This window comes from Lycium barbarum, chromosome 6 (assembly GCF_019175385.1).
Source record: "Lycium barbarum isolate Lr01 chromosome 6, ASM1917538v2, whole genome shotgun sequence".
Lineage (NCBI taxonomy): Eukaryota > Viridiplantae > Streptophyta > Magnoliopsida > Solanales > Solanaceae > Lycium > Lycium barbarum.
In genome coordinates this window covers 62,605,827-62,620,459 of record NC_083342.1, presented here as the reverse complement: position 1 = coordinate 62,620,459, position 14,633 = coordinate 62,605,827, and the positions used below count along the sequence as shown (strand labels likewise).

The 14,633-nt window shown below is 36.3% G+C and overlaps 1 protein-coding gene across 1 annotated transcript; it reads left to right on the top strand.

The window, feature by feature from the left end:
* Positions 1-10,679: 10,679 nt before the first annotated feature.
* Positions 10,680-13,543, top strand: LOC132644053 (uncharacterized). The gene is made up of 4 exons (XM_060360600.1): positions 10,680-10,763; positions 10,850-10,966; positions 11,072-11,462; positions 13,356-13,543. The coding sequence occupies exons 1-4, from the start codon at positions 10,680-10,682 to the stop codon at positions 13,403-13,405; spliced, it is 642 nt and encodes a 213-aa protein (XP_060216583.1). The 3' UTR covers positions 13,406-13,543.
* Positions 13,544-14,633: the final 1,090 nt, after the last annotated feature.

The following is a 14,633-nucleotide window of genomic DNA, read 5'->3' as shown; positions in this document are numbered from 1 at the left end:
CAATGAAGTATCTATATTGAAGGTAATGCCTACATTTATCAATGGCACTCAGTAATGCTAAGTACTCCTTTTCATAAATGGACTTGCCCCAATTCCTACGAGCAAGAAATTTGCTAAAATAAGCAATAGGCCTTTCTTGTTGCATGAGCACACTGCTCTAATACTAGTTTGTCTAGCATCAGTCTCTACAATAAAGGCTTGAGAGTAATCCGTCAAAGCCAATACTAGTGTTGCGGACATGGCTTTCTTAAGTTGTTCAAATGCAATATTAGCAGAACCATTCTAGTTAAATGTATCCTGTATTAGTAAAGCTGTCAAAGGATTGCATATGATTCCATAACCAGCTACATACTTCCTGTAATAACCAGTGAGCCCCAAAAATCCTCTAAGATCTTTAAGAGTCTTGGGAGTGGGCCAATCAATCATAGCCTTAACCTTGCTAGGATCTGTGGCAACTCCTTGTGCATTGATTACATGCCCCAAATATTCAACATGTGACTGCCCAAGAGCAATTAGACCTTTTAGCCAGTAATTGTTGTTCTTGTAATATGTCAAACACTTCCTCCAAGTGTTTCAAGTGTTCAACCATAGTTTGATTATATATGAGAATATCATCAAAAAATACTAAAACAAACCTCCTGAGTAGTGGTTGGAAAATTTGATTCATCAATGCTTGAAAGGTTGCTGGAGCATTGGTAAGCCCATAGGTAATTACCTTGAACTCATAGTAACCCATGAGAATCCTGAATGCTGTTTTATACACATCCTCTGGCCTCATTCTAATATAAAGGTAACCAGCTCTCAAATCTATATTTGAAAATACTGTTGCACCATGAAGTTCATCCAACAAATCATCTACAATGGGAATGGGGTATTTGTCCTTCACAGTAACTTCATTTAACCCTCTACAATCCACACAGAATCTCCATGTCCTATCCTTTTTCTTCACCAAGAGTGCAGGAGAAGAAAATAGGGATTGACTATGCTGGATGATTCCAGTACCCAACATTTCCTTAACTTGCTTTTCCATTTCCTCTTTTTGATAGTGGTTGTATCTATATGGTCCTAAACTTATAGGTTGTGCTCCTGGCTTCAATGGAATGACATGATCTAGTATCCTGGTTGGTAGTAGTGACTTAGGTTCAGCAAAAATGGTTTCATACTTTTGTAACAAAACCAAGAGTGTTCCATCCATTTCTTCCTGTTTATCACTAGCAGTAGTGCTCACCATGAAAAGATGAGCCAATATACCTTGGCCTTTCTTTAATAGCTTTCCCATGGAACTGCTAGTGATCAAGCTTAGCTTACCCTCTCCAGAGATACCCTTCAAGACCACTTTTGACCTTTTCCTCCCAATGGTGGCACACTATTTTTCATGATTAAATTTAACTAGATTATATTTCTTCATCCAGTTATTTCCCAAATCTATGTCACACCCGCCTAAGTTAATGATTCCTAGATCTTCTTGAAATGTTTTCCCTTGCATGATCCAAGTAATACCTTGACAATGGGAAGTGCAATACATGTAATTCCCATATGCTACTATAGGAGGTGTATAAGTATGTTTGAATCCAGTCTCTTTAACAGTTTGATCATTAATAAAACTATGAGTACTACCAGAGTCAATCATCACTGTGAGGCACTACCAGAAAATGGGCCTATGGCAATGGAATCTATTGTAACGATTGTAAAACTGTTGCTATAAATATTTTATGGCAATGGTCATATCCGTTGCAATAGATTTTGGGTACTATAAGTACACTTTGGCTACAAAACCGTAGCTATTGTGTAAGAACCGTTGCCATAGGTTTAGGTATTGGGACGGATTTTCTAACCGTTACAGTAGAGACGTTTATTCCAACATTATTTTTGGGAAATTTTCTATTGGAACGGTTATATAATTCCCTCCTTAATTATTTCCCCCCCCCCCCCCCCCCCCCCCAAAATTTTGATACACCCGCCAATATTTTTATCCTCGTAGCTTTCACCTTTCTAATATTAAAATTAATAGGTTTAATTTTTTTCCATTTCCCCATCATCCAAGCTTAGCAAACGAAACCCAGTTTTTAATATCTCAGTTCTTTACCTCTCTCACCAGTAGTGGAAGAGAGGTAAATTTTCTCTCATTACATACGTGAAGAACAACTGGACAAAATGCAATTTTTTGTTGAACCCAGCTGATTTTTTCTCTACAAAAATGCAATTTTTTTTTTATCTTTGATGGGTGTTAAACACAATATGCTTATAATTATACATATTCTGGTCGAATTTTGCCTCTGTTCTTTTGGTGGGTGTTTGATGAAAATGGTGATTTGCGGTTATTGTGTTGGGTTTTTTTCGATTTACATTTCTCTGAATTTTTCCGTTTTTACATGAAATTATTGCTCTTTGGTTTTGGTTATTTTCTTGGTTAGAATGGAGATTTATGGTTGATTCTTAGTGGGGGTTTTCTCTTTGGATTTCATGGTCATGAATTGTTTGTCAAAATCTAATTTTATGGTCATGGGTTCTTTGCATGTTTCCATTTTTACCTGAATCTTCCTTCTTATTTAAATTTTTGAGTTTTGTTTGACTAAATGGAGCTTAATGCCTTATTTTAAGTGAGGTTTTTTGGTTGGAATCCAAGTATCAATTTTTCAGGTTCAATTTTATATCATAATCCAAGTGTTTCATATTTGCAACAATTTTGCCTCTTATTGTTTTATTGTTTTGCTTTTTTTGTTAGTCTTGGGAGATTTCTTTTTATTAGATGTAGGTATATGTTTTTTTTTTTGTGGTTTTCCAGTTCTATTTTTCTTTCAAGATTGTGGCTTGTTTGCTGAATTTTTCCTTTGATGCTAGGTAACTCGATCGTGGGGAGAATCCAGAATTTGGAGCTTCAATCGGTTGGGAGGTACTGAGTGTTTCTCTCGTACTGGGTGTTTTCTTTTTGGAGTTTGGTAGAGTCAAGTATTTGCGAAATGGTCTTAGAATGCATATGATTTCTTTTGCTTGTTGTTTGAGGTTTGCGGTTGTCTTATTTTCTCAAATAGATAGGCACATATAGGCACGTGCGTGTATGTATGTTTTTCTTAATGGCGTTTAGAGCTAAATTGTAATTCAGAGATTTTTGCAGATGTATAAGATGGTACGTTGTTAGTTAAGCTATCTCGATAGAGATGCTTCTCTTGTTGTTTCTATGTATGAATCACTAGAAACTTGTAAATGCTTTAAACATTGTGTTAGGATTAATGTTTTATCCATGGAATGATTCAAATTTTTAGTGTTGTTTCAATTGTAGAAAGCATTTATACTTGTTATTCCCACTTAATTTCCATTTGGATTCGGAATGAGCAGAAAATAGCAAAGATTACGCATCGGCGGTTCACGACGGTTCTTCTTCTCACTTTTTAAGTTGTTAGTTTTATATTCTTAATGAGATTTACCTAGAAATTAAAAGATTACACCTTTCATAGAATTGTTTGATTGATTTTTTGCCAAACTTTCCGTAGAGTTTGTTTGAGTTCATCGATTGAGGTCGCCTGGGTCTGTTTCCAATAAACTTGACATTTAGCTCGGCTGATTGCGTCTACTTCTCTCCAGGTACTCTCTCTCTCTCTCTCTCATTTGTTTTCTGGATTTATTTTGTATGCTCTTTGTTTTGCTATTTTGGAATTCTCAATAGTGGATTCTTGACTGTAGCGCCTTCCTCATAATCGATTTTGTACTCTCTCTCTCTCTCCTCTCTTTGTTTTCTGTAGCATTATATCCATATTTCATGTTATCAACTGACAAAATATGCACTGGAAAATTCAAGTTAACTGCCAGATAATTTATTTGTATTTTGAGTCTATTAACTTTATTGGCTGAAGCAAACTGTACAAAAATGACACAAGATTCAAAGCTACCTTCTCTACAACTATATTTCCATATACACCAGCATTCTTTGCTATCTGTTTTGCAGTATCTGTTTCCATTTTTTGTACATAGTCTTCACACGACTTTAGGGGTGTTGTTGCTTCTGTCAGCTGATATAGTGTGTGTGTGTATATATATTCCAACTATATTTCCGTATACCCCAGCCTTCTTTGCTATCTGTTTTGCAGTATCTGTTTCCATTTTTTGTACATAGTCTTCACACGACTTTAGGGGTGTTGTTGCCTTAGTCAGCTGATATAGTGTGTGTTTGTATATATATTCCAACTATATTTCCATATACATCAGCATTCTTTGCTATCTGTTTTGCAGTATCTGTTTCCATTTTTTGTACATAGTCTTCACATGACTTTAGGGGTGTTGTTGCTTCTGTCAGCTGATATAGTGTGTGTGTGTATATATATTCCAATGTTGTTTTAGGAACTTCATTGTACTGATGTGCAGTTCCATCTAAGTGATGGTTATTAATGAAGCTTCTTTATTGCTTATTGATTTGAAAGAATACTAATACTTTAGAACCATTGGAAGTTTAATTTATTGTAACTGTCTTCTCGCTTAGCCTTGGGGTTTGTTACTTGGTTCTGAGATTCTTATAGTGTATGTTAATTAAAAAACAGAAATTTACTTATAGTAATCCACATTTACATATTAGCAAAAGTATGCAAGTGTATGGTGAAAAAAATAAAGAATTTCTTTTTTTGGCAATTAAAGAGGACTTTATTAAATCACCAAAGTGAGAATGACATACCAGGGGTGAGCTTAGCCACCTCAATCCCTTCTCAGTTACTTTCTCTACACCTAGAAACAACAACACCTAGGAAAAAACCAAACAATACAAATGAACCTACAGATTACTAATGTATTCGAACAGCCTACTACTAGCTCTAACTCTAGTACAAATAGCAAGCTTCAGTTGGTGAAGCAGTTGATTCTCTGGTGTAGCTTTGTGCTAAAAATCCTCAAGTTCCTTTCAATCCAAATACCATGTACTACTGCTGCAAAACTAGCCTTCAAGATAATCCCTCTAGGATGTTTGCCCCTAGCTTGCTACATTACCCCATTTCCACATTGTATCCTAATCTTGTGATTCTCCTGGCCACTTTTGCCACTCCAACATGCTTCTCCAGATTTTGTAAGTATACTTACAACCAAAAAAATAGATGTGCTTTAGTTTCTGGCACAGCTTGGCAGAATACACACATAGCATCCACAATCATTCCCCATGTAAGTAAAATGTCTTTGGTTCTAAGTGTATTGTGAAGACAAAGCCATAACATAAATACATGTTTAGGTTCAGCTACATTCTGGCAGATCAACTTCCTTTAGGGGACATTGGGTACAACACCTCTCAAGATCTTGTAAGAACTACTTATGTGAAAGACCCCTCTTTGTATGAAACTGTTATTCTGATTCAGTACCTGCTAGTGTTTCCTCATATTAATAATCTTCCTAATCATCCAAGAGGCTTGTTTTGGCATCCCCATTGTGAAATTTTTTTGAACAAGCTATTTATGTCGAATGGATTGAAACTAATAGTTCAAAATTTCAGCCTGCAAAGTATGATGGTAACTGTCTGTTTTGGGTCCTCTGTGTATACTCTTTTAGTCAAGGATTTCTTATCTTTTGCTTCAAATTAAAATAGAGTCTCCTTTTCCTTTTGAGATGCAATTCTATTGAATGAGTAAGAGTTTTGTGGTTAGTAGTTGAAGGTCCGTAACAATTATCTTAAGATGTTGCTCTTCTTCTATTTCTTGGCTATCAGGACTTCTAAATTTTGTGTTTTCTTATCTTATATAGGATTTTAATGGACAATGGAGATAAAAGTTGGACGAATTGCCTAAGATGGACGGAGGAGTATAGTCGTGGAGTGAACAATTTTCTTGATAAGGCATTTGAACGAGCTTCTCAAGGAGATGAAATATTATTCCCTTGCAAAAAATGTGTTAATCGCTACTGGAATTATAGAAATGTCGTGGAAGAACACTTGGTTGTTGAGGGGTTTGTTGATAATTACACCAAATGGGTTTTCCATGGAGAAGGGTTTTACTCGAGAAATGCACCTGATCCAATCAATGATGATGAAGATTCTAACTTGCGTGACGACATTGATGGACTGCTTCATGATACATTTAGAAATGTGGAGGGTGAGTCGGCACATGAAAAAGTAGGGATAGAGGGACTATCTGAAGATGCAAAGAATTTTTTTAAATTATTGGAGGAAGGGAAACAAGAGTTATATTCGGGGTGTGAAACTTTCACTAAATTGAGTTTCACCATTCGGTTATACATGCTTAAAACCTTGCATGGGTTGAGTAATGTAGCATTTTCAGACATTTTAGCATTGCTGAAGGAGGCATTTCCCTTTGCCCAGCTACCAGAGTCATTCAACAAGGCTAGAAACATGATAAAAGATTTGGGTCTACATTATGAAAAAATACATGCATGCCCTAATGATTGCATGCTATTTTGGAAAGACAATGAGAAAGCAGAAAATTTCTCCGTTTGTCGGTCTTCTAGATGAAAGAGTGTTGGTAATGCCTTGACTAATGCCAAATCTAAAATCCCTGCAAAGGTTTTAAGGTACTTTCCCTTAAAGCCTAGGCTTCAAAGGATGTTTATGTGTCCTGAAACATCTGTTGCAATGAGGTGGCATGCTAATGAACGACCCAATGACTGGAATATAAGACATCCTACTGATGGAGAAGCTTGGAAGGATTTTGACTCTGTGCACCCTGACTTTTCTAGAGATCCTCGTAATGTCAGGTTGTGTCTTTCAACTGATGGTTTCAACCCATTTTGAACCATGAGTATTTCTCATAGCACGTGGCCTGTTATGTTAATGAACTATAATTTATCACCGTGGATTTGCATGAAGTCGAAATATATCATGTTGTCAATGATCATTCCGGGTCCTTCATCTCTGGGAAATGATATAGATGTGTACCTTCAACCATTAATTGTAGAATTAAAGGAATTATGGGAAGCTGGGATAGAAACTTATAATGCTGAAACCAACCAAACACTGAATGCATGCAGCCTTATTGTGGACAGTTAGTGATTTTCCAGCATTAGCAATGGTTTCTAGATGGAGCACCAAAGGGAAACTGGCATGCCCCACTTGTAATTATGACACATGCTCTCAATATCTCAAGCATAGTCGTAAGATGTGTTACATGGGTCATAGGAGATTTTTTCCTCGCGATCATCCATTAAAAAAAGATAAGAAATCATTTAATGGTCAGGAGGAGCATAGACCTGCACTAACTCCTTTGTCGGGTGTAGAGGTATTTGAAGAGCTGCGTGAATTCAACAATGTGTATGGAAAGGGCAAAAAAAAAGGCCTCGGGATAATAAGGGTCCCTGGAAAAAAAGGTCCATTTTTTTTAATTGCCATATTGGGCACATAATAAATTGAGGCACAATCTTGATGTGATGCACATAGAGAAGAATATATGTGATAGTTTGCTTGGGACTTTATTGGATATAGATGGAAAGTCAAAGGATCATGTAAATTCTCGCTATGACTTACAAGAAATGGGGATACGGACGGAGCTACAACCAATAGAAGATGATAATGGTAGTTTAAGTTTGGCTCGAGCTTGTTTCTTCATGAAGCCAGAACAGAAACGGTTGTTTTGCACAGTCATGAAAAATGCCAAATTACCAAAAGGGTATGCTTCGAATATATCACATCGTGTGCAAGTGAAGGAGATGAAAATATCAGGGTACAAGAGCCATGATGCTCATTTTATAATGCATTACCTTCTCCAAGTTGCTGTTAGAAAAGCTTTGCCCAAGAATGTTTCGCTGACCTTGATTAGGTTGGGAAATTTCTTTAGAGCCATATGTAGTAAGGTTATAAGGCCAAGAGATCTTGAAAAAATGCATTCTGAAATTGTTGAAATAATATGACCTGGAAAAGATTTTTCATCCAACATTTTTTGATATAATGCTACATTTTCCTATTCATTTAGTGAATGAAATTAAGTTTGGAGGTCCGGCCCATCTTCCTTGGATGTATTCCATTGAGAGGCACCTATGTAAGTTGAAGAGGTTCGTTCGCAATCGATCTTGTGCAGAAGCATCAATAGCAAAGGGGTTCCTGGCTGAAGAGTGCTTGACTTTTTGTTCGAGATACCTACACAATGGCGTGAAAACAAGATTTAGTAGGTACCAAACTGAGGATGACGAGTGCCTTCAAAATTTGTCACCTATATTCCCTAACATAGGTCATCCAATAGGAAGAGAGAAGAAAAAAGAGAAACACTTTTCTTATGGATTCACAATCCAAAGATGAAGCATATCGGTATGCTCTGTTCAATACTGGAGATGAACAAGTGGAGAAGTTAATTGAGTAAGATAAATTATATAACAAATATTTACATTTAAACTTCATTATTTGCATTTTAACTTCATTTATAAAGGCCTAGTAATTTAATTTTTAATTTTCATAATTGCAGGGAGCATAAGAATTTGATGGGTAATCATGCTAGATCAAATGCCTGGGTAAGAGCAAGTAATCATAGTCGGGAATTCAGTAACTGGTTTGAAAAGAAAGTTGAAAATGTTGAAGTGCCAGATTATTTATGAGGGCTAGCTCAAAGGCCTAATTCGGTGGCTAAAAGATATACTGCATATTTTATTAATGGATACCGATTTCATACGAAAACCCGAGATGCACCCCACGAGACTCAAAATAGCGGAGTGACTTTATCAGCAACAACTGATAGTTTTGCTAGTGCTAGGGACCAAAATCCCATTGATGGAGAGGTTATCTATTATGGAGTTATTCAAGATATCATTGAGATTGATTATTATGGTCATTTTAGTGTCGTATTGTTTAGATGTGATTGGTTTCATAATGAAGTAGATGAATATGGTTTAACTCGGGTATACTTCAATAGATTATGCAGTACAAATGACCCTTATGCGTTAGCATCGCAAGTTCATCAGGTTTTTTATGTGGAGGATCCAGCTGAAAAAGAGGTTTACTATGCAAGGAATAAAGTCCCGATAGATTTGTATGATTTAGAGGAAGAGAATTGTCCCAATATGAGAGACACATTTTGGAGGGAACCTAATGATGACATTGGTTCCTTAAGTAGATTACCTGATGTTGACAATGGCATGTCAAGAGAAGGCATGCCTGTTGATGTTGTTGACGTGTCAATTCATGCACAAGATTTAGAAGAAACAATTAGAGAATCATCAGAAGAGGAGGATGACATTGATGATACTGATTGGGATTGGATGGAAGAGGATGATTAAAGTGAAAATCTTGAACAAACTTTAATTAAGCACTTGTTGTTTTAATTTTAATTTTATTTTTTATCAATGAATGATAAATGCCCTTTTAGAAAACTATTTATGATTATTCTTGTTCTCTCTTTTTAATCATCTTTCATTTATCTTCTTTAATTTACTGAATTTATGAATAGATTTGTATATTTAACAAAATGTATCTTAGGATGAGATTTAAGTTATATGAAAAAGGTCTGAAGGTCCTGATACAAAATTTAAAAGGTTTGTAATTTTAGTGTTGGTCATCTTTTATTTTGTTTCTACTAATGCCTATGCTAACCTTTCCTTTTATTTTAATTTTCTGAACTTTACAGAGTTCTGAATAGTCATGAATGAAGAAGATCGGGCTTTAAGAAAAAACAAAAGAGAAAAAGGCTCAAAGTTCCTTCCAGCTGGATCACTTGCCTCGTTGGCAAACCAAATGTCGTTGAGGGGAACAAAAAGAAATGTTGAAGCAGCTGATTGCTCAAATAGGGAAAAACAGCTTCCAAGGTTAAGATCACAAGTGCTAACTCAAGTGCAGCAAGTGCCAATTCATTCTACCTCTCTTGTAGAACAAGTACAACAAGTACCAAGGCATTCAACCGCTTCTGCAGCACAAACAGTACTAGAACAAGTGCAGCAAGAGTCACTACATCCTACCCCTTCTACAACACAAGCAGTATAGGAGCAAGTGCAACAAACATCACAAGATTCTACACCCCAAGAAGCAAATCAAGAATCTGAGGAACAAGGTAAGAATCTACAGATTGTCATAGATTCTACTAACATTAATTAGTAATTTGGTAATCTCTGTGTTGTGATTATTGTAGGTCCTTCCATGGAAAAAAAAAAAGAGGTATAACACAAATGCAAAATGTACATGGACGAAGTGAGCGTAAATTGATCGTGCTAAATAAGCAATACCAACCTGTTGGTCCTACTCAAGCGATCGTAGCAGAGTTAGGTAGCTTCCTTGGAACATTGGCAAGGAATTCGACCTTTTGTCCTGTTAACGTATCAAATTGGAGGAAACTGAAAACACATAAAGATATGTGGAAATATACCAAGGTTTGAAGTTCTCAATGTTTCTATTTTTTGTTGATATTTTTAAGTATCTTTCGCATTAACCTAACAGCACCAAGTTGTAGGAAAAATATAACATTCCTGATACTGCACAAGCATGGGCTTTAAAAGCAATTCAATCTGCTTGGAGAAAGTATAAGAATTGGTTGAAGAAAAAACACTATATACCCTATGCCAATGACCAACTTCGAATGGAAAATAGGCCCGGATATGTTCCACAATCTCATTTTATGGATCTCCTTGTATACTGGAACTCTGAAAAATCTCAGGTAATAAATAAATTAAGGACAACGTAACTTTCTTTTCTTGAAACTAGTGCCTTATTTACATCTGATTTATTCTCTTCATTGCTTATATTTTTGGTTCCTATTATCTCACTAACTAATTTATTGCAGAAAATGTCCAACACTAACACAGAGAATCGCAAAAAGTTGAGGTATCCGCATACTGTTGGCAAAAAAAGCTTTGCTGTAATTCGCGAGGTTTGGCGTTTTCTTTTATTGTTCATTTACTATAAATCTGCAGACTTTACTTAGAATGATTTTTATGCCAACTTTCATTTAACTAGGAAAAACAGAAGGAAGGTCCCGATGCTGTGACGAATAAGGCCATCTTTGTGGCTACAGGAAAGAGGAAACCTGGTCAAGTATACAAGGACTCATATGAAGATACGATTAGGAAAACAGTACGAAACTTTCTAATATAAAGTTTATTGAGATCATTTGTTTGTTCTTAAATGTTGGATCAGTTTGATATACTTGAACTCTCTACTTTTGAATCTGATTTGTAGGCTGAAATGGAAAGAATAGAAACTCAAGAAAGCGAAGATGGAAGTCAATCAGTTGATGCATTTGCCGCAGTTATGGGACCTGATCATCCGGGCCACGTAAGATTGTATGGGCGTGGGGTTACCAAAACTGTCTTGAAAGGGAAATCGGGAGATTCTGGACCCTCTTTAAATGGTACTGATGAACTGATGAAGCAAAAAATGGAGGAGATGGAAGCAAGGATGCAAAAAATGCAGGAAAAATTCGAGGCACAAACGGAGGTGATGGAACAAGGTATTACAATGAACGTCATCGCACAACTTCAGCGTCTAAACCTAGACTTAGTACTTGATCCTAGCATGCTAAGATTCAATTTTCGTTCGCGAGGAGAAGCTGCTAGTAGTAACAACCAAGGTCAGTAATTCTTCTTCTTCTTCCACTGTTCTCTCTGTTCAAGACATTTCTTTTCTTCTTGTTCTCAGTCTCAAGCAACTGAGTAATCTTGATTCGTACATGTGATCTATTTGATAATTTTCTTAATCTCTCTGTTGATTTTTTTTCTTGCCTAAGCATTGATGAAATCTTATACTGGTTGGTTGTTTGTAAGGAATGAACGAAATATGTAATGCTGGTGTTTGCTTGCTAGTTCTTGATCTATCTAGATTGGTTGGAAAGAACAGTGAGCTGGAAAAAAATTCTCTTGTTATTGGTTGTGAGCTAAAAATTACATGTGGAACTGATTTGTCAAAATTCAGTAGTTGTTTTCAGTGAGCTGCTTTGAGAACTGCAACTATTTGCTTCTTCAGTCACCTTTAATTTCCATCCCAACTCCCCTTCCTTCTATCACTTTTATTTCTGAATTTTCCACTTTGCACCTGTCCTAGCTGATATATCACCCTCGCTAACAGTATTAAAGAAGTTCTGCGCAGTCGACTCCTCATCCATATCTCAATTCTACTTCTTTCCTCTCCTGTTATTGCTACTTGCAAATGTCCTTGAGAATTTTTTACTGCAACTTAGTTTTTTACATATTAGATGAAGTCTTGTTTACCAGTTTTTTACGAAATAGTTTTTTACCTGAGCATTTACCAGTTGATTCTGCTTATTTCCAGCAGACTTAGGATCATTTTTGCTAGGCTTGTGTACACTAGCACTTGAGGTCAAATGTTCATAACTTTCAAGTGCTTTTTCCCCATTTCAAACTATTCGATCTGGTATCTGCTAGTGCACTGTACTGCTGTTGTGAGCTGCAGATTTTTATGCTATAAACTGGTGCTGCTTATGAGTATTATCCCTTGGAGTCACATTATTTTCCAGTGTCTTGTTTGCTGCTTGCATTCCTAGTAGTTTTTTTTTTCTCATCAACTTTATTTATATGGAGTATATAACAACGAAATAAGTTTTGTAATTTTTCGTTGTCGTTTTATTCTCGTGCTATCAAACCTTCTACTGGTACATGCTGTATTGATCGATGGACTTACCAATCTTGATTGTTAAAATACTTTTACCTCAGCACCCTCAAATGAGATGGAGCAACTGCAGCACTCATAGTAGCATAGACTTGCTGTTGTTTGTGAACATCGATCAGTACCCAAGACTTGCCCTATAGTACCGGTTTCACCAGCAATATGTTTAGTACTGCCCTTATATATTCTCCGCAACTGATTGCAGCTTCTTTTGTGAACTCTGTACCTGCTTGCGAACAACAGTACTTGGACTCATTTGATCCTCAGTCTGCACCATAGCATTATGCAGCACTTTAATTAGCACCATCCTCCAAACTCCTTTCTCTCTTATTTGTTTGTACTGCATCATGTGCAGTTTGGATCAAGTTAGAAGCTTCAGTAGCTGCATACAAGTTAACATCTTCAGCAGCTACATATTCACCTGCAACCACCTTGTTTACCATGATTTCCTACATGTTACCCCTTGATTCTTTCTCATCAACAGCATCCAAGGCTAGCACTTTAGTGCTAGTCTCACCAGCAAATTGCACCTGCTTCTGATCTTTCTCTTCTCTAATTATATATTCGTTTTGGGGTGGATTTTGAAAAGACGCAAAGTGATACTCACCTATCTAAATATCATGAGATCAGATTCATCTTGTTTCTACTTTCTGATCAGAAGAGATCAGAAATTGTGTCACATTTTTTTGGATTCTTCTTTAACATGCTTTCCATTGTTGAAAGTTGATGTGTACAGATTTGAATGTTTCTCAAAAAGAAAATACGAGTTTTAATAAGTTATTATCTGTGTATTGAGTGTGCACGCTTGAAGGGTAACGACATTATTTATCCTCTTTTGTAGGTGTTGAAAATGAAGAAATGGAAGGTGATGATCGGAGTGAAGACTTCTGAGTCGCTGCTCTGTTGCTAGATCTTTTGGGAATGATCTTTTGCTACATGTTTTAGGAATGATCTTTTTCTAGATGTTTTAGGAATGATCTTTTGCTATCAAACAATTTAGATCTTTTGCTATCAAACAATTTAGATCTTTTGCTAGATGTTTTAGGAATGATCTTTTGCTATCAAACAATTTAAAACTTACGCAAACTCTCTTGAAATGCATGTAATTAAACTTAATTATGCATATTTGGGTTTTAACATTTTGCTTTTATGGATATTACTAGCTTGCAGCCTATTTGGATTATGAAAAGTTCCATTTTGTGATTATATAAAGGGCATTGTATATCATAATTTATTGACCAGGGTTGTAATTTTAATTTTTACCGTTGCAATAGTCTACCAAACCCGTTGCAGCAACTCCCAAATAAATGTACCAACCGTTGCAATAGGCCATGTGAACCGTTCCTATATGTCCGAAAACTGTTCCCGTAGATACTTATTGATTGTCTCTAATCCAATAAAAACTGTTGCATAAATTTTTATTAACCTTAATTAAGCATTGCCATACCCTTAGCAGTCGTTGCATAAAGGTCTATGGGGACGGTTGTTAACGGTTCCAGTTAACCAAAATAATGTTGCTGCAGATAGACCAATTAACCGTTGCTATAGAGAAACTATAGCAACGATTATGTTAACCGTCGCAATAGAGAAACTATAGCAACGGTTATGTTAACCGTTGCTATAGAGCTATTGGCACGCAATCAGATGTCACCGATGATAATGCGTCCCGATAGATCTATGGCAACGGTTTTCGTGTCTAGTGCAACGATTTTGTTTGTGTTGCCATAGACCCATTTTCTGGTAGTGAGGGTCCTATTCTTAGTCTTGACCTTGAGTAGTATAGTGTTTACTCCTTGATTATTACCTGATAGTGCATCGAGACAAATAGCTTCCTGCATTTCAGATCCTTCCTCTGCATTTGACACCAATTCTGCATTTTCTTCTTGTATTTCCTGCAGTTCATCCTGTTCACCAATTGTTTCACCAGTCTGACCCACAATACATTTCAATTGTCTGAACTTACATTGATGTCCTGGGGCATATTTCTCTCCACATATATAGCATAAGTGATTTGCTCTTCTGTAGTCATCGACTTCTTGGCTAACTCTATAGGTTGTTGGTCTGTTGTTATTATTCTTCCCAACAGTCACTGTTGGATTCAACTTAGTGATTGCCTGAC

Coding starts and splice junctions, on each gene's coding strand:
- LOC132644053 (XM_060360600.1), top strand. CDS start 10,680: ATGTCCAACACTAACACAGAGAATCGCAAAAAGTTGAGGTATCCGCAT. Junction 10,764..10,849: donor GCTTTGCTGTAATTCGCGAG/GTTTGGCGTTTT, acceptor TCATTTAACTAG/GAAAAACAGAAGGAAGGTCC. Junction 11,463..13,355: donor TGCTAGTAGTAACAACCAAG/GTCAGTAATTCT, acceptor CCTCTTTTGTAG/GTGTTGAAAATGAAGAAATG.